This window comes from Simochromis diagramma, unplaced genomic scaffold (genome assembly GCF_900408965.1).
Source record: "Simochromis diagramma unplaced genomic scaffold, fSimDia1.1 OVJJ01000387.1, whole genome shotgun sequence".
NCBI classification, from domain to species: Eukaryota; Metazoa; Chordata; class Actinopteri; order Cichliformes; family Cichlidae; genus Simochromis; species Simochromis diagramma.
Genome location: NW_024387152.1, coordinates 1,864,363 through 1,884,327, shown reverse-complemented (window position 1 = coordinate 1,884,327; position 19,965 = coordinate 1,864,363). Strand labels below are relative to the sequence as shown.

The window sequence follows — 19,965 nt, the reverse complement described above, 5'->3', positions numbered from 1 at the left end:
ATCAATAATCCTTGGCAGTGAACTATTGGAACCAGTCAAACGCGAGGGGTGAAACGCGGGTCAGGCTGTCTAACTAATATTAAAATGCGTCCGCCAGAGCGCATGGGGCGAGAGGGAGTAGGTGGTGTGTATGTAGCTCCTTTCACACTGGTTGTGTGCACGACAAACAGCATGTCTTTTGATGAGAATATGAAAAAAATCCAAATGAATATGAGTTAGATTTTTTTGTTACCACTTCTCGGGAGTTCACTGTGTGTTGGGGCGGGAGGCTTTGTTAATCAATTTTAAAAAATCAAATTGATGCGCGGGATGCTGGCGGAGAAATATGTAGATTGAGATGTTTTTTGACAGTGTTTGAAGCACCCTGTGCATCACCGCTCTAATCAATTCCATTGATTCACAATCTGAGCATGTTTGCTGTTTTTAATAACCCCGAAACAGGTCACATGTCTGATATTGCATTTTTCATCCGAGGCTTTTCTCATTAGCTTCCAGAGTGGCAGCAAGAAAGGTTACCGAGCGGTCAGTATGGTAATAGCAAGCAGAAGAAATGGTTGGGAACAATAGAAACTTATTTTTCATGTGTGCTGTCACGCCGTCCCTTTGTATCCTTCGTGTTTGTAGCTGAATATTCATATAGGAGGCACCTCAAAGGCAGAGGCTGAATGTTGAGAAAAGAGACCCTTTCTGTTCTCTGCGTACGGCGTCTTTATGCTTTGTGTGTGTGTGTGTGTGTGTGTGTGTGTGTGTGTGTGTGTGTGTGTGTGTGTGTGTGTGTGTGTGTGTGTGTGTAGGCATACGTGTGCACTCACGGATATTTTATTTTTAGAGAAAGGACGTAAAATGTGTGTTTTCCCTTGCTTGTAGATGTATCCATAGCAGGAGTGGGGTTGTTTGTGGCTTTGCTTCTTGAATCCTGATAAACAGAATCCGCTTTGACGCACGCTTTCTGTGGTATTTCCACTCTGATGCTTCTTGTGACACGACTGTGAAATGCACGATAACCTGCTTGCCACAGATATTTGCCCGGCAGATGACCTTTTACAGTGTCTAACCTAAAACACATTAGTTGTCTATATGTATACCCTGTAGAACCGAATTTGTGTGAAGTACAAGCAGTCGCAAATACGTCTCTACAGGAATACATGGGCAACTGAAATACCACGCCAGTCGATGAATTGTTCTGCATCTGCTTCCCTTCACGTCTCTCTGGCATTTTTTTCCTCCTGCTTTTGCATATACAAGCATCAACGATGATACATACAGCCTGCATCCACCCCATCCACGGGCTCTGGCAGAGCAATAACGCTGTCACAAAGTGTATTCATAGCTCAGACAGCCACAGATTGTGTAGGTAGGCCACAGAGAACGTGCACTGTGCGGCTACTACTGTGTCAGACCCTGTAAAACACGTTAGGAACCAGGGGTCGTTTAAAAGTGACTGATTTACGGCTTTTATTGCTCTATAAAACGCCTCTAACATCCTCACTAGGGGTAATAGAAATGTCGTGCGCATTCTTTACAAACAGTACAGCCGGAATTATGATAAGCAATTTCACGTCGTTTTTAACCGTATTATTTAACTGCTGCTGTGAAAATAGATGCTTAACTTGTAATGTGATGGTTTGAATGGAAATATATCATTGTATTATTATTATTATTATTATTATTATTATTATTATTATTATTATTATTATTACTCTCCACCTGAAGACATATATGTGAAACATGGGGGTGTTGAGGTGATAGGGAGGTTAACTTCACTCTGTCTGCCTACAGCTGACTCTGAGAAAACAATGGGAAGCTTCCAGCACATGACAAGTTTATACACCCAGGCAGTATCAGTTTACAATAAAACAACAGACCACCAGTGCTGTATGCCTTGGCTCATGGTCAGTGCTTTCAGCCAGGGTTAGCATGCAACATTTTCAGGGTGGATTTGCCTAACGGCTGCTGAACAAAAGAAAATGTTGTAATACTTTCAGTGTTTGTATTTTACTGTTTAAATTCTAGTTTGAAGCATTGTGTAACCATGTTTGTTTACTAATCATCGGGATGTTGCATTCTGCAATTCTTCTTCAGCACTTCTTGTAGTTTCAATGGCCTGTCTCATCTGCCTAACAGTGTTGTTTTTCCTCACATAGATGCTGTTCATTGATTGTTCCTGCGCTTTTATTTGGGCCATTACAAAGCTCAGAAACATGTGCACCAGGTAACAGATAAGGGCTTTTTCAAGCTGTAAAACTGCAGTCAGAAGAAGAGGGAATTAGCACCACTCAAGATCACAAGGACTGGTGGCTGATTTCTATTTACACGTGTCGTGAATTGCTATCCTGCATTTAGGACAGATGTTCACTTAGTCAAGAGTGTGTACAGCAGACTCTCTTGTCTGCAGCAACTTCACAGTGACACAATACTGGTCCTGCAGTTAAATCAGCAGCTCATTACACCCTCTGCTCTGTGACATAATAGTGATGTAGTTTCACTGCTGGCTGGTTTGTGAGCTCCTGGTGAATGCTTCTCTGCAGGGTTGTGTGCCCCTGATCTGTGACATCATATTAGTGATATTATGTAAGTTTGATCAGTTGGATGTTTGATGCCTGCTTAGCCCACATTTGTGTTGCAGTTTTGTTGTGTCTATGACATTTTCGTCTGTTGCATGTCAGGGTTTATATTCAAATTTGGATTTATGCAGTGTTTTGTTTTCTATGGTTGCTTTGTTGTGTTGTGCCTTATGGAAGCAAAGGTTAGAGATTAAAAGAGTTTAGCTTTGTCTTTCTGTAGGATAGAATAGAAGCACCATGGATGCACTCTTAAAATCTTTTATGTTGTAAAGCATTTTGCAGCTTTTGTTCCAACAGATTTTGGCCACTGTGACTTTAAAGCAGCAACCTCAGATACAGAATCCTTCTGTAATTCAGTCCCAGTCTTAATGCTATATACTGGGATATTCATAACTGAGCCATTTGTACCTTTTAAATCTTTTTTGTTATATTTTGTAATTTTGTAATATACTGTATTATTTAATTTAGTTTAGTTAGTTACTGTTCTTACTGTCTTGGAGCTACTGTGGCCACATAATTTCCGCAGGGATTAATAAAGCATTCTGATTCTGATTATTCTTACCAATTTTCATTTAAAAGCTGAAAAAATCCATGCAAATGTGTAGTCTTAAAGAAATTAATATGGATTTGAAATAGATAAACCTAAATTTCTCATTGTTGAAGAACCTGCCACTGAGGCAGATTGTTTCTCTCTGTCCACTTCTGTCCAGCACCACAAATGATCAGTCTTCATCTTCTCCAAAGCTGGAGACCATTCACCTCTCCACCTCTCCACTGACATTCATAGTCACGATGTCTTACATATGTTACTGCTGAAATGTTTTATAGGGAAGAAAGAAAGAAAGAAAGAAAGAAAGAAAGAAAAGAAAGAAAGAAAGAAAGAAAGAAAGAAAGAAAGAAAGAAAGAAAGAAAGAAAGAAATCCAGACTTTATTCTTAGTCTTGTGAAGAGACCCTGGGCTGTGTCACAGCTGAAGCTTTGTTGTCAGAGACAGTCTTTGTTAATCAGGTGTTATAACTAACACAATGACTGGTTTGTTGTTGTACCTCATCCTTGTCCCTTTGAATAATTGAGACCACTGTATTTGCCTGTTATATTTTTTCCTTGGTCAGCAACTAGCTACTAGTTTTGTCCCCAAGATCAATTGCCTTGGTAACGCAGCCAGAGAGAGAGAGAGAGAGAAAGAGAGAAAGAGAGAGAGAGAGCGAGAGAGAAAGATTTGTGCCCACAATGGCGACTGTAGGTATGCTAAATACCTCTGGTTCCTTATCCGGGAACTACCTCTTACCCTGCTATTGGGCCATTGGGTCACGTGGTAAAAGTAACTTTACAGGGCTGCTCGCAAGTAGGAGGGCTTTATGGAGCAGAAAAACGACAAAGCTAGAAAAATTATTTTCCACTCCAGAAATTAATGATCATGAGCTCGTATTTGATGGAGTCTAACTACATTGATCCGAAATTTCCTCCATGCGAGGAATATTCGCAAAATAACTACATCCCCGAGCATAGTCCAGAATATTACAGCCGCGCAAGGGACACTGGCTACCAGCATCACCATCAGGAGTTATATCCTCCGCGGGCGAGCTACCAAGAGCGCCAGTTTAACTGTGCAAGCATCCCTGAACCTGACACGCCAAGGGGACATGGAATACCCCATTCTGCGCATCTACTGACAGGGAAAGGGCAACCTGCTTCATGTGAAACCCCACAGTTGTCCATGTCCCCCGCCACCCCACCGGCCGCAACCTCCGCCTGCAACCAAGCTACCCCGGAGCATCCAAACAGCACAGCCTCCTCCAAACAGCCTGTGGTGTACCCATGGATGAAGAAAATTCACGTCAGCACTGGTAGGCAACTTGTGTGTTTATGTTCCCTGCACTCCTCATGCTCCTCTCTCCCCTTCCCTCCCTTTATCAGTCCCTCTGACTCCCATCTCGTTGCCAGCCCCTGCTCCGATAGCAGGGAAGCCTTTGAAATGGCACAATTGAGGCGGATTTACGACTCGGCATTGGTAATTACACCCACCATAAATTTTATAGCCGAGGTATACTCAGGGCAGCCGTATCACCATGTGGCTTCTGCTGTTATGTATTGCGCGATGGAGAGAGGGGGAGAAATGAATAAGAAAAAAAATCTGAGCTTTGTAATCTTGCATTAATAATTTAGCTCATAGTTGGATGTGAGTGTCCTCTCATTACGCTGAGAAGTTCTTAACTTCCCATTTAAATTTCTCAAACAGCTAAACATTCATAACCAATAAATCTTTCCAGCCATATCTCAGTTGAGGCCATTCTTGTTTACCCCTCCTTTCCTCCGTTCTCTGTCTCCCTTTCTCTCCTCTTCTCCTTCTTCCAGTGAACTCTGGTTACAATGGGACGGAGCCCAAGCGGTCTAGGACAGCATACACCCGGCAGCAAGTCTTAGAATTGGAGAAGGAATTCCACTATAACCGATATTTAACTCGGCGGAGGCGCATCGAGATCGCACACACCCTGGTTCTCTCCGAGCGGCAGATTAAAATCTGGTTTCAAAACCGCAGGATGAAATGGAAAAAGGATCACAGGCTCCCGAACACCAAAGTGAGATCCTCCTCCTCTTCCTCCGGGTCCAACACAAGCTCAGCAGCCGGCGCTGTTGCCGCTGCCTCGGCCACTAACACCGGGGCCCCCGACGAACTTACCGGAGCTCAGCATGGCGAGGATATTACCAGGTTATAAAACCACGAACCATTACTGGGGGTAGAATAAGAACTGGTTATTTATAGAACACTTATATATTTTGTTTTCGTAGCTATCTTGTGCGGTTTCCTTTAAGTCCAAAGTTATATAAAATGCATGTTATATAGCATGGATTACTGCGAATACCGATGAATTATTTTTACGTGACACAGGGTTTAATTTATTTGAAGTTCAATTAAAATGATGTTTTTTATTAAAAAATGTTTTGAATGAAGGATGAAAAAGTAGAAAAAAATATACATTTTATCAAAATGTTATTGTGGGCCATTCTTTTGCCCTGCTGCCCAAGGTGAAATGCACAATCTATTTATTTCAAACAACACTGGAAGGAAATCACTATAATAATAGTTATTTTTGGTATATAAAAAAGAAAGCTGGAACACACCATTGATCTTGAACTTGTATGTTTAGGAGAATAACAATGTGTGAATTACCTCGTGTATTTCAGAAACAGGATTTTTCTTTTTCTTTTTCATTTTTTGCAATTTAGTTTTGTGGTGTTGATGTTGTGTTTTAGACCGTTCAAAGCAGATTATTGTGAAATGCAATAAACGGAGTTTAGTGTACTTGTGCTAATCATATTGGTCAATAAAACAGTGAGTGTCTACTAGTTTTAAATACGTTTGTTCCAAGTTCATTTTAGGTAAGGTGAGGTCTACTGTTGCAAATTGGAGAAGCTCCTTAAAAGTGTACAGATGTGTGAATACTGGACATTTCACGAGGGAAACAAAAATCACTGTGTTTTTAAACTGTGTTTGTCAATCCTGCAGCTCCCTTTTTTGCGTGTTTATATTTGCAATGTGTACAGACACTGTGTGTGTGTGTGTGTGTGTGTGTGTGTGTGTGTGTGTGTGTGTGTGTGTGTGTGTGCGCGCGCGCGTGTTAAAGCTTCACTCATAATGGATTGAAGTTATTTCTAAAATATGAAAATGAAATAGTTTGCGCTGTGCAGTATACGTGCAACCTCATCAGTCTGAAGGGCATTCAATTAGACAAGCCACTGAGGCCCTCCAGTCCACACTGCACTGCCTCTGCCAGTGCCACAAAAGAAGCTACTCGCTTCCTTCGTCCTGACTTGAACACAAAGATGCATGCGTTTAATTTAGAGTACATTTGCAATGTGTTAGAGATTTTAGATTGTTGTGAAATTATTCATTTTGTAACAATAGTGGTTGCCCTGCTTTTCTATAGTCCTCTGCGCCATGCGACTGGGTTTTCAAATGTGAAATGAATAAAAAAAATAAAGTCGTGATCTGCCGATAGATTCAGTATAATGCGTCGTGTGGTCTTCGTTAAATATCTGAGTGAAGATGCTGATGAAGTACACTAGCTTACCTTTGTTTTTGTTTTTTAAACATTTTTTTAAATTGATCTAAAGCAGTGCCCTCTCCACAAAAAGGAATGCTGTTGTTTTCTTGTCTGTTCACTCTTTGACTCTTGCTTGTATAAACACTTTGGCTCATTTGTCTGCTGACTCCCCAGTGGGCAGTTTGCCTCCGTAGTATGCTGCAGCTCGCGAGACTGTAGAAACTTCAAAAACGGCGCTAAGGCGTCTCTGTGCAACGTCATCGTGCGACTTTCATCTGGCAGGGGGACCAACTCACTGCAGGACTCTTTGCTGCTGAAAACCTGCTGGACTGATGCAATAATTTGAAGAAAGTCTTTTTAACTGAATCATCAACTGAAGTGCCTGAAGTGCTTTCATTTTGTCTCCCATTCTTCCCCCCATTTTTTTTTTTTTTTGGGAACAATTTTGGGAAGAAGGATTTCGGTTTAAAAATGGCTTGAGCCCAAAGACGCGCAAGAATTTGATAGATTATTGAAATTGTGACATGAATAGGCCTTATAAAATGCCTCGCGTAGTGGGAGGCAAAAGAGCACAAAAGGATGAGGTATTTTCCATCATCAATCTTTCCCCATAGAGCTTTGTGTTCTGTTCTGGAAAACAGCTCTGACAACAACCAGTTTTGATCTTATCAAATATTATGTAGACGGGGTCGCATCCTCTGCCACTTTTCTTTTTATTTGACTGCTTTTCCCACAAATGTGAAAGTTAAGTTGGACTTTAAGCTGGACCAAAGAGGTTCAAACCTACTTTTTGGACAGGGCTTTGGATGGGCAGTAGAATAGTGGTGAGACGGCGCTGAAAAATGAATCCAGAAGCCTTTATGTTGCTGGACAGATTAGAGAAATTAATGTGCTCGCCACAGTCCCAGCATCCCTCCAGCCTCTTTCTAGGCCCTGTCGCCTCCATGTCGCGAAGCTGAAAAGGTACTTTATTGAAGTTTGGGGGCGAAATGGTAGAAGGCCGAGTTCACCTCGGGGACACATTTTCTGTCCCATTAGGCTCATTTCAGTCTGGATGGCCGACCTCTCCAACCCTGTGACCCAACTCACTCTCTATACGTGTACCTTCTGTGTGCGCCCTCGCTGGTCCCCTTCGGCCTCGGCTTTCTTTTCTGCGTTGTGCCGATAGAGAGGCCTGCTGCGGGGGATCACTCAATGTGTTTCTTCTTTTGTTAATTTGGCGGGGTGGGGGCGACGACACTGGACAGGGCTGAACTCTCGGACGGTTCTCTTCCTTGCACCCAGCAGAATTGCAGGATTTCCACACAGACACCTTCTTCTTTAATTTAACAATCTTTCGATCTCCCGTGAAGGCGTTTCCAAATCAAAGTGGCAAAGTTTTGTGGTAACCTTTACTGCAGTTAATGGAGTGGCAACATACATATATAAATTTACAACATATTTTTTAAGTCTGTCTGAGAAAAGAAGGAAAGGAAGAAATATTGTTTTGTGTACGTATTTAAAATGTTATTTTTTAAATTGAAATTATAAATAAGATGTAAACAAATCTACCTTTTTAGTTCCCTGAAGACCCCACACCCAAACAGGAGCATTAAAAAGAGTGTCTCTGGATGCAGTCACATGACTCCTGTGTGGCTTAAGAGAATAGCTGGTCTCCGGTCAGCACTTACATTCAGACGTGAGCTGCCAATTATAGATGTTTCTGACAGTACTGGGACAGTTGGTCACTTTGATTAGTTTATGGACAAAGACCTTCAAAAACCTTCAAACTTCCCATGGAGGCTCGGCACTTCCCCAAACTTGTATTTTTAGCCACATGCATTTTTTTCCCTGACACAGAGGAGAGCGAACTTCAGAACAGATTACTAATTAAGTTTTGTTAGAAGTAGAAGATGCTCGAAAATATAAGCGATGATGTCAACCCTTGAGATATTATTGATGGGGCAAATCACTACCCGCTTTTTAAAATGATATTTGGAGACTCTTATCCGGTTTTGCAGGCAGATTTCAGCGTGTTAGAGCGCTTTGATCTTTCTGGTGTGAACCAAATATTCAACGTTGATGGAAAAATATTCAACAGCCCGTCTTCCAGGATAAACAGTTGACACTGAAAGCCAAACTAATCTCACCGTCTGTCAGTTGTTTATGTGATAATTCATCCTCCTCATCGTGTCTGTACAGGTGCAGCTCGAATTACACTTCGAACAATGACGACATGTCCCTCTTTGTTTGAGCTCTTGTAACTGAAGATTTGCGTTAAATGGAATGAGAGTGTATGAGGCACAATTTGACTTAGCGTTGCCAGGGATTTAACTAATACACCTGTATTAGGCGTTGTCTGATTTATTATGGGAATAAACAAAACGTGCGGTTTAATATTATTGCTATTCAAACAAAAGGCCTGTCAGTCATAAATCAGTGTCACTCTGCTTCTTTTTGTTTTTTGTTTTTTTAACTTTGTTCTAATACACAATGGAAACTTTTCCTCATAGCAACACAAATGTTTAACTGCATTAAGTTTAACGATAGAAAATGAATCATCGCGTACACAAATATTTTTCTTTTCTCTTCTCACGTGATCCAAGAAAGAGCGTAAACTTCAAAGTGATACGGCCTTACCTGTGACAAGTTCTACACGGATGGATAGCAGTTTAATTCTTTAAGTTTAGAATGAAGTATTTTTGGTTTCACTGCATTCAGCTTTTTAGGTCATGGTAGATCTTTTTTACCTTTATTATTTTGCCCCCGCCCCCCGGGCTGAATCTGAAGAATTAATTTGATATGAGTTATTCTTAAACTCACAGCCTTTCAGGGATCTGGTGCATTTTGTGTGTTTGAAGTTGAGTGTATAAATTCCTCAGTCTTTACTCAGCTAACTGGTTTCGTCTCTGACTTGAGACTGTTGAATCACACATGAATTTCAGCTCACATTGCACTGCTGCAGGCTGCATGTGCTTTACGAGCACCTCGGGCGAGGACTTTCTCTGTGAAGATATATGTATGAAAAAAGAAGAACTTTGCACACAAGCACCAATCGAAATGTTTGAACAAAACCAAATATGAAACACGGAAGCGCCTGTGTTGTGACGCTTGCGCGCTTGATTGCCTGCTTTTGTTGTCTGCGCCGGGTTAAGTGCAAACTGTTTCAAACTCGTCCCAGGTGAGTGTCTTCTTCAGTCACTTTGGTTTGTCATAAAAGGTCCGGGCCCGGTGCATTGTTATCCTGTAGTGTGTTTAAACGGCAGCCATGGCAGCTGCATAAAGGCTGAGAGTTGAAACAGGGGTCATGCTGCTATTTTCCAGGGATAGAGAGGCTGTCTCACATTGACCAGCAGTGGGTGTGTCATAAATCCGTAAATCTCTCTCCTATCCGTTCACTCAAGGGAGCAAATGCGTCGGCCTAGTGTGTGCGCGCATGCGTGGTGGAGGTAGAGTTTGATTAATTTACATAAAACTAGATTTTAAAAAGCCATCAGAAATGTTAAAAATGATTTAGTGTCGGCGCTGGCAAACATTTCAAGCAGGAGACGACGAAGCAGCTTGGACTGGTGTCCCACTGTAGAGTTGACATCGCACAGGAAATGATGGCCTGGATAAACTTACGAGTATACTTTCTGTCATCATAACGCCTCGCTGAGAAATATTTAATTAGCCCATTTGCTGCATCGTTGAGGACCTTCGAAATTACAGTCATTTTCTTCCGTTAGAGGTGTCACAAGGGGGCCCAGACAGTCACTAGATTGAGTTATGATTATGTTATTCGCTTTTCATTAGCAAAAGTGTTCTGAATATGCGATCCTGAGACTATAGATCCACGATTATGCAGAAGTTTAGCGAGATGCGGTTTTTATTTGATTTGTTCTCTGAAAATGATTATCCGCTGTATTTGCGTGACCACCAGTTGCATATCATGCAGAACTTTGAGCACTTTGACAGCTGCTGCTGCTGCAGTTTAACTTTGTGTGTACTGTATTTGATTGGATGTTAACGCGAAGGGTCATATCACCTCTGTTATCTAAGATGCAGGACTTTAAAATAAACTATACAATAAGTAAACAAATAAATACCACGTAAAGCATGTATATTTATCAATTAAAGGAAAAAAAACAACATAAAATGTCTTAGTAAGTCGCCGGAACAGAGTCTATGCAACTTGGCATCGATCCTTCAATTCTCCTGAACTCTGCTGGAAAGATAAGCCCAGTTTTTGATTTGAGGATGATGGTGCGGTGGAGGTCACTAAAATCTCCCATAGGTCTTCAGATTATTTGAGCTCTGATATAATAAAGTTTGAGTCAGACCATTCTCATACCCACTAAACCATTCAGTGACCTTGTGCCCAGTGGATGGGTGAGTGATCTTGTTGGAAGAGACCCCATTTGGGTAGAAATTGTTAATCAAAGGATAAAGATGATTACTTAGGACAACTTTTGCACACTTCCTTCTAAGCTAACAACTGGATCCAAACAATGTCAGTAAAATTTACCCCACAGCTCGAAGCCACCTGATCTTCTTACTGGAGGGCTTAACGGTTCAGGTTTTCCCCTTTAGGTTGTTCTGTATATACGTTTAGATAGATAGATAGATAGATAGATAGATAGATAGATAGATAGATAGATAGATAGATAGATAGATAGATAGATAGATAGATAGATAGATAGATAGATAGATCTTTTAGATAGATAGAAAAATATTTTGAGTGTTATTTTAATTATTGCACTTTTAAATTGCACCTTTTCAGTACGGTACTGAGGTTTGTCTCTATTCTCCACTGGCCACGATTTACATCAGAGTTAGGCCGAAATTAATACTTCATGTTAATGCACACGCTTATAGGAAAGTCGGGACTAGTTTGGGAAATTGTCATTGTCTGTCTTTTACTCACTTATGAAGTGCAGTCTGCAAACTCTAGTCTTTTCATTTCACTCTGCATTGTTTACAGCAATATAGGGCACCGGGCCCATAAATCTTCTCCTTGCTCTGCCAAGACAGCGCCATTTGTATGCACCGTTTTAACCGACAGCATCCTCTGCCCATTAACGTCTTCTCCCCAGCTCTCTCTCAGTCTCCCTTTATCTGCGGAGCTCTGTCCCCTGGAAATACATTAACTGATCCGTGCTTCCTTTGTGCTTTGTGAGCTATTTATAGATTTATTTTTCTTATATGGAAGATATATATATATATGTGTGTGTGTGTGTGTGTGCACTTCCCGCGTGCCCATATATATGGGGAAAGACAACAGAAAAGAAAAACGTAATTGTGTTGCATCTGCCGGATTTCACCGTTTGTGCGCAGCTGCGGATATTCTGCAGTACCATTTTCTGTCTGCGTTATTGTTGTGAAAAATAAAAGTTTATAGACAATTTCCTTGGTTGTTTGTGTCAGCAGGCGAGAGAGCGGAGAAGGTAAGGAGGAATTGTAAAAGGGTTGACACCCAGAGCGACCGGCGCGCTTTTGTGTGAGAGAGAAAAATGATTTATTGCCACTGAGGCGGTTCAAACAGAGTTCACGGAGAATTGTGGTGGAGGCGCGGAGGAGCTAAATTATGGTCTTGCTGAGCTAGTATATCATAGATTCTATCTCCAATTCAGAGAGTATGTTCAAGGGTGTGAGGTAAGGAAAACAAAACGAATTTAATTACTTTCCCCACTTTCAGTCAGTCCTGATGTACACTGCCTTATTCAGCTGATAATAACACTAATGCTGCTTTTACTACTAATAATAGATTTATTTATGCGTGAGACGAAAACACAAACATATGTCAGGGTTTTATCAGTTTATTTAGTTTTGCTGGCCCACATTTACCTCACAGTGGAAATGACAAATTTAACCTTTAGCCAATTTAAATTTAAGTACTAAACCTTTCCACAGACTTTATTTAACTGGCTACAATTCAAAAGGGCGGAAAAGAAATATCAACACTGTAGTTTTTAGTGTCAACAAACATTTTTAAAGCCTCACAGCAGTCAAATTGAAATTATATTAATGTTGTAAGCATTGTGCTATGGCAGCAATTGTTTCATGTCCTTGATTTCATATAAAATATTTCATTACGTAAAAATAAATTCAACTAATAAAATAAAATAAAAATAAAGAATCTCAGCATGTGACACCACTCTAAAGGTTCAGGTAAAACATCGGTGATAGTGGCAGCAGGGGTGAAACGGAGAAGGAGGAAGGCTCCTCTCTTTCCACGCAAACCCTGAGTGCATAATCCATCACCTCTGAGACATCTAAAGAGGGTTTTCTCGACAGCTTTGCAGCTTTGTACTGAAACACCAGAAGGAGCTTACATCCAAAACATGGTTCAGCTAAGATTAAGACTGGCTTGGAATATTCAGTATAGTCTCCCAAACCTTCTCATTTAGAACATGTTTTAGGGAGCACTATTTATAATTTTGTGGTAGATTCATTATTCTCGTTATGTGGCCGTTTTGCATAAAATTGCGCATTGCTGGAATTAAACAAACACGTTTTATGAGTTCTTTTTCCCTACAGTATAACTCAGTTAGGCCACAATTGATGTAGCTTTTATCCCAAATAACTTCTCCTAGAAAAAAATATTTATTATGGGTTTTAAAATGAAGTTGAAAAATTCATATTTTATTTAGGTGTTTTACGCCTTCATAGCTAAGTCCCAGTTGTCTTGGATGTTTGGCACTGTGGCTGCAAACAGGCGCGCAAGAGCCTTTAACTGAGCATCTCATGTTTGGGTTCACGCCTTCGTGCAGAAGGAGGAATTTAAGCCCTCCAAAAGATGTCCATAGTGTTTGAGTGTTGCCTCCTGGAGCCACCGTCAGTGGACTCGATGCTGTACAGTGATGCCTGATTAATGCAAATGCGTTGAATTGTCCTGTAGAAAAAAAAACATCTTTGACGATTGCCTCCTTTGTCTTTGTGTGGCAATGACTGTCATGTCTTTGTTTGACCACTCCCAGTGAATCCCATTAAGCCAAAGCTACACTGTTATAAACACAGCTCTGTGTGTTTATAAAGCCCGCCAATTTATAATAGGTATTTAAATACGTTTCAGACTAAGTTATCCAAAATAAGCGTAATGATTTCGTTTTACAGACTTAAAACAGATTTACTCCAGTTAGTGCCCCTAGTAGAATGAAAATACGCGAATAAGCACCATTATTTATAATAGCGTTTGACTGGGGAAAAAACAAACAAACAAACAAGCAAACAAGGAGCGCAATTTCTTTTTAATAATTTTACACCTAGAAAAGCTTCAGCAGAATAATGAGCTGTGATCTATAACCAGTTATTAACCATCTCTTATTCCACCTCACAGACGCGTATTGTAGCGCAGAGGAAAAAAAATCCTCGCATCGTATTTGTTCAAACCTACCACCAAAAGTTCAGGATGTGTGGCTGCGAGCGGCGGTTCCTTCAAAAATAAAACGAGAAAATGAGTCCTGTCAAAAGAGTAACAATATTACAAGAAATCTGCGCCCAGTTTCTAATGAAATGCTGCTCACCGCACGTGTAAGCTTTGTCTGTCTCCCCCCCTTTCTCCTAATGTTTGTCTCTCCGTTTAAACACATCTCCCTCTTTCTCTTACACTGATTACACAGTCGTTTGGCGTCTTTTCATATTCCATTATATATTTTTTTAATATCCTAGGTAAAGAAATGCAGGCTGCTCATAGAAATGTCTGAAGAAATATGGCAGAAGCTTCCTCTGGGTTCCAAGTTGCCGGCGGATTACTTTCCAACTCCAAAGCTCCGTCATTGGAGGACTGCCACACGTGACCACGGCACCCTTCTGGTAAATATTATTCAATTGTTCCAAATGGTTACTCAAAGTGCACTTTCCCGCGTGCCTTTTTACATTCAGGTTAATTGTGATCGAATATTAGATAGACACACGTCCTCGCCTTTTACTGCTGTTGAGGGACTCCTGGTTTTATTTGAAACAGTTTGATGAGCTGGGTCCATGGACCCCCAACAGTTTGCCCTCCCACTGCAGCTGCATGGCAACAGTTTTGCTATGAGCTCTGGACAGGTGCCAAAATTAAGCGCGGGATACAATGAAGGAGGAGGAGGAGGCCAAGAAGCAGAACTTAATCAGCAAAACATGACCTCCTCTTCTCGTGTCAGTTCCAGGTTGAACCCAGATGAACAATCTGAGTGCCCACTGGAGCCCGTGGTTCACTGCCATGGCAAGGGCAAGCTGGACATCAAGAGCAGGAGCTGCAGTCTACTCACCATCTGCCGCTCAGAAGTAATTTTTCCCTGGATGAATTCACGGACCACTGGCTCTGAACAATCTGGTAACTGGTTTTGTTCATTATCTGTGCCTTTTAAAGCTGACACTGAGTGTTCAAAATATTTGTGACACAAGAAGCTTCATTAGGCTCTTTACAAACACGTTTTTCCCTCTTTTTAAATGTTTCTTTTTTCGACTGAATATGTAACTCAAACACTCACTGTCTTTGTTACCTTTCTTTGGAAGCAGAACAGCTACAGCAAAGTAACTTTTCTCACACTTAAGAGAACTTTGTTCTAATGTGAGCGCTCTTTCTGCTTTGTCAATGAATGAGTGCTGGTGTTACTGAACAGTTAACCAAATGCCACTGTCATGCTCACAGCATACGGGGCTGTTTTTCCAGTCCTGCAGGCAAAGTGATGTTCCAAACAGACAAGCTGCAGCGCAAATGCTGCACAAACACTTCTTTTAATCCACAAAAAAAGGAAAAATCAGCACTCTGCGATCTGTCATCTCTTGACACGGTCTCAAAATGGATTGTATCAGTTCATTAATTCTATCACATCATGACTATAGAGGCAAGCGTGTTTATTTTGAGAGCAAAATCTCCATATATTTTAAAAAAAGAGAGAAAAAAACTTTTTGATTTTTTTTAATTTAATGTTCTAATCATGCTGTTTTTTTTCTTTCTTTTTAAATCTTTGAAATCGTTAAACTTTGCTGTGTCGACATGCTGACATATAACAAGGAAGCAGTCCTCCAGTACGGCAGATTATTGTTATATAGTTTTCACTATAGGTCTTATTAAGTATCCATTAACCCTGGCTTTGTTACATTATTATCAACAGAGCCTGGTGCTGCTCATATACATGTCAAATTGAATCCCTAATGGTGGTTATTTTCAGTGGTGGTCCCAAGGTACCTTTTAAGTGACTGAGATGAGGATTTGACAGGTCTGCTTCCGTGTGTAGCTCTGATTAATGTGTTCTGTCAGGCAGCCGTAGTGGCGTCAGATGTTTCCCCCAGACTGCTTCTTCGGGAGGTAACTTTCCCTGAACACATGACACAGTAGACAGCCATGACTGAATGTGCAGGAAGAGCTGAGGGCTCTTACTTGGTCACAGGTTGATTGTCTGAGGATTAACACGGGCCTCCCTGGCACTTGAAGTCTTCCATGTGCAGGTTATACATTTCAGGATAGAACTGTTAGATGTGTGGCTTTTCCTTTTAACACCCTCTCTTCTTTATGTGCTTCCTCCATCATCAGTCAGCAGTGGCATGGCAGCTGGTCTATCAGGTAGAGGAAGGCAAAGTGTGAAGAGGGAGAGGACAGCCTTTACCAACAACCAGCTGCTGGAGCTGGAGAAGGAGTTCCACTTCAGCCCTTACCTGTGTCGTCCTAGGAGGCTGGAGATGGCTGCTGGGCTCCAGCTCACTGATCGTCAGGTTAAGATCTGGTTTCAAAACCGCAGGATGAGGTACAAGAAGGAACAGAAGTATGGAAAGATGACAAGTTTATCTCAGTTGGCCACCTGCAACCTGTCCTCCAGCTCAACCTCCTTTGCAGACCACCTGAATTTTCCAGATGCAAACATTGTTAGAACTTCCTCCTCCTCCTCAGACTTGCACGTCTCTCTATTTGGCTCTTTCAGCAACAGCAATAGTGGTCAGTATATTCAGCCATCAGACCTGGCCCATTTGAACTGCATACTTCCATCTGTTGCAAATGGTCCATCGGCCTCCATAGATAGTCATCACCATGCTGGCATTTCAAAGTGGCCCTAGGGCCCCATAATGGCCAACTCCTCCTGTGCTCATCAAAATCTCAATATGATACATCTACTTTCACTTACTTATGAAAGACTGGAGGATGAGTCTGATCAGCAGGGTTGAAGTTCCCTCAACACACCCTTTCAGCATTCATGGAACATTTTAATTAAACCATATGAACACATCTTAATTAAAGGAAACCTACAGCGATATCTTTTGTGTTTCTCAAACACAGTGACTGAAGACTGCAGGGCCTTCAAACTTGCTGTGCTTTTTGTACATACACACAGCATGCACAAGACATGAAGTAATAATTACATGTTTTTGTTCTGTAATCTTACGGGTGTATTGTCGCATGGTTAATGCATGCATGATGTAGACTTTGAGTGAGTTTTCCATTGCCTTCCTGTTGTCAGACAATTGCTAAGTGGTTGTCATTTTCTAAGTGTTACATTAGGATTTTTGTTTTCATCTAAATAGCAGGTTGTGTGAAATATTAGTAAGTGTTAAATGGGCAAATTAATGTTCGTTTTGAATGATGTTATATTTTTGTTAAAACTATTAAATGATACGGCAAGTCTTTGATACTTCTATTGATTAATTGAGATGTCACATACTGTACAGGCTTAATAAATGAATGTGGGAAAACTGTAGCTCTTGTGCAATGTTTACCCTATTCATCGCTGATTAGACTTACATTTTTTTTTCTCCAGCAGTATTTTTATGATTAAAGATTCCTGGATTAGATCCCAAATGGAAAAAATGAGAACGACTCTGTAATCAAATTAAGGCGTGCTTTAGATTCACTGAAAACTCCATAGTATTGTGCATTCATGTTGCACAGTCCCGCCACATAAGCCTCTCCCTCACTTCTGCCTATGAGTTCCCCGCCATTAATCACTGAGACAAGGCAGTCTTTCCAGCACTCCAACCACAAGCTCTGAACCCATTGGGCACCATGACAAGATCTCTTGCCTCCTCCTTCCCAGCCTTTGCCTTTTCAATAGCCAAATTGTAGTGCTGCAAGTTGGGGCTGGCCTCCCGCTCAGGGGGCATGTTAGTTGTGTAGCGTAGAAGCCCTTCCAACATCCTATAGGGCTGCACCAGAGACCAGTGGCATTCAGTCACTTATGACAACATATTATCTTAAAGAACAATGAGAAGACTTCTTTTTTAAATGGCGTTCACTGTGTCACTGTGACATGTGGATTCTGAAATGTAAACAGAGTCATGGAAGGGTTATTTTTAATCATCTATTTTTGATTTTAAAATTGGGCGGGAGGGCGTTATGCACGCATTTGACAGAAGTGGGTCACATGTTCTCCTGAATCTCCAGAGTTTATCAGATAGATTGCAACTTCCAAAGGAGCAATTCCTGTCTTATTCTTGATAACGTGAGGCCTGGTGTCGATACTGCGCATGAGTTATAAGCATGCTATGTGATGTATAAGAGTTGTGTTGCTGTAAATGAGCTATCACAGATGACTACTGACAGCTATGAAATGGGGGGTAACAAGGAAGTTGATCCCCTAGTTGTTCTGGATGGAATGCCTTCCTGCTCCTAATTCATCGCTTCATCAGCTGGCATTTGGTAAATATTTGACACCATTTGCAGCACGCCTCAGTAGGTGTCAGGGGAGTTATATAGCACCTATAAGTCTATGAACATTTCGATCTAAATAAAGCCACGTCCACACCACATCTGTAGAGAAGAGGTGGTGACAGCTGGGTAATTTAGGAGAAATATAATAAAGGGCAAAAGAGAGAAAGACACATGGCAAGAAAAGTTCTCCTCGAAAAAATATGTTCATTTACAAAGAGCCAGGAAGAGGGGAGGGGAGTGTAAGGAAGAAGAAGCAGACAGCGCTGGATTCCTGAAATTCTTCCATATGCTGGGTGATTTATGATTTTAACGGTGCTGAGGTTCAATAGGACTTTTACCTCTGGTTCCTCTACATGATCTTTTTCCAGCCACTGAAAGCTGGAGGATCCACACACTGAAGTGCAGTAATTCTGTGGATGAGGTCAAGGAGGAGGGGGGGTCCCCAAGGGTCAAAGAAAGCCTCCCCCAAGGGCCCCAGTGCAAGGGCGAACAGACTGCTTCCATTTCAACATTAAGTTAGCCAGTTGTTCACACGCTGGGTCACTCCTAGTTAGCAGCATAAAGTCATTATTTCCTTTTCACTCACTTGACTTCTTTGCCCCGTTTGATCACGTGTGTTTTTAGGGGGCGAGGATCAGGAAAGCCAAAAAATCCTTACATGTTTTTCCAGATTCTGGGCTTTGCCTTAAGTAGATCTTTGAAGTGACAAATGATCCCAGCCGTGGTACCGTGAAACCAGCTTTGGTTACGGTCCATCATTAATTTCAAAATTTTGCATTATGTCCTTTACAGTGACTGATGTGCAACTGTCCAATTTGCAGCTGTTGTGTAACTGATTTGGGGTTTAGATTTGAAAAATGCTCCCTGCATCCAGACTTTTCTTAAGCTGCAGTGAAAACAAAACTGCTCTAAGTTTAACAAAGATGTGCTGCTTTAAGTATCTTTCACTATAATCAACAAATGCCAGCTGCTTCTTATTTTACCATCCCATAAGCTGCTGCTGTCCATTGGAGAAATGATAATTCCATTCATTATATGGGGCTCTATCAAAGCAAATAAATGATGATGATAATAATTAATGCTTATGAGTCAACCCTTTCGTTTATTAGTATATATTTCCATAAACAGTTTATTTTCTGATTGGCCTGCAGCCTAAATCAGAGATTCCTAAAGCCTGAGAGTAACTAAAAATCCTCTAAGCTCCATTTAGGAGGTTTTCTCCTCAGTTTATTCTTCATTTGCTAATTTGTTTTCCCATCCTTGGCCACGATCCATGCATGCGGTTATTTACATCAGTAATTAATGCCAATGACTAACCTGCTTTAAAATTTCATAAGCTGGGTTTGGTGTCCACCGAAAAGCACGATGTCTTTTCAGTGCAATGACCTCCATTTATTTAGCACTGATTTATTTATGAGGTTTTTGCTTTGGCAAACAATGCTTTATCAGAGAACACAAAGAAAGGTAACCTCCTCATTATATAGCGATTAAAAAAACATCTCCAGGGGTAGTAACAATGGACATTATTTACATTTAAAAGTCATTAAACAAAAATGTTCAAATCCCCTTTTGAAATTATCACACAGTATCTTAGGAAAATATTTCTGTAGGCACAGTTTCTAAGTAGGCATATACCCTCAATATGTACTGAATTTATGGCCTTATTCAATCACCGATGAGTTCAGATCATAAGGCGAGCTCGAGCAAGGAATAAAGAATAAAAAAAGAAAACAAAACAACAACACAAGCATGTGTGTCTCTTAAACAA

The 19,965-nt window shown here is 41.0% G+C and overlaps 3 protein-coding genes across 9 annotated transcripts in view; all 3 read left to right on the top strand.

The window, feature by feature from the left end:
* LOC120743805 (homeobox protein Hox-C10a-like) overlaps positions 1-14,353 on the top strand; it is a 54,700-nt gene extending 40,347 nt beyond the window's left edge. For 2 of the 6 annotated variants that reach the window (XM_040047695.1, XM_040047693.1), the window contains one exon: positions 3,275-3,416. The gene's annotated coding sequence lies outside the window, so the exon portion shown is untranslated. Of the gene's footprint in view, positions 1-2,144; positions 3,417-14,239 lie in introns of those variants that run through there. The other 4 variants (XM_040047692.1, XM_040047691.1, XM_040047689.1 and 1 more) reach the window with 3 other exon arrangements.
* hoxc4a (homeobox C4a) lies at positions 782-14,350 on the top strand. 2 transcript variants are annotated; one of them, XM_040047699.1, is made up of 3 exons: positions 3,545-4,411; positions 4,920-5,274; positions 14,240-14,350. In XM_040047699.1, the coding sequence occupies exons 1-3, from the start codon at positions 3,976-3,978 to the stop codon at positions 14,241-14,243; spliced, it is 795 nt and encodes a 264-aa protein (XP_039903633.1). In that variant the 5' UTR covers positions 3,545-3,975; the 3' UTR covers positions 14,244-14,350. The 2 variants fall into 2 exon arrangements, with proteins under 2 accessions (XP_039903632.1, XP_039903633.1); XM_040047698.1 differs by lacking the exon at positions 14,240-14,350 and having other exon boundaries at positions 782-4,411; positions 4,920-13,773.
* Positions 14,354-14,432: 79 nt separating the features above from the next.
* On the top strand, positions 14,433-17,292 carry LOC120743807 (homeobox protein HOX3-like). The gene is made up of 2 exons (XM_040047697.1): positions 14,433-14,888; positions 16,092-17,292. The coding sequence occupies exons 1-2, from the start codon at positions 14,552-14,554 to the stop codon at positions 16,607-16,609; spliced, it is 855 nt and encodes a 284-aa protein (XP_039903631.1). The 5' UTR covers positions 14,433-14,551; the 3' UTR covers positions 16,610-17,292.
* The last annotated feature ends 2,673 nt before the right edge of the window (positions 17,293-19,965 follow it).

Excerpts from the sequence above, each read along its gene's own strand:
- LOC120743807 (XM_040047697.1), top strand. The coding sequence starts at position 14,552 with ATGGACCCCCAACAGTTTGCCCTCCCACTGCAGCTGCATGGCAACAGT. Across the intron at positions 14,889-16,091 it reads CACTGGCTCTGAACAATCTG|TCAGCAGTGGCATGGCAGCT; the intron begins GTAACTGGTTTT and ends CTCCATCATCAG.
- hoxc4a (XM_040047698.1), top strand. The coding sequence starts at position 3,976 with ATGATCATGAGCTCGTATTTGATGGAGTCTAACTACATTGATCCGAAA. Across the intron at positions 4,412-4,919 it reads GAAAATTCACGTCAGCACTG|TGAACTCTGGTTACAATGGG; the intron begins GTAGGCAACTTG and ends TCCTTCTTCCAG.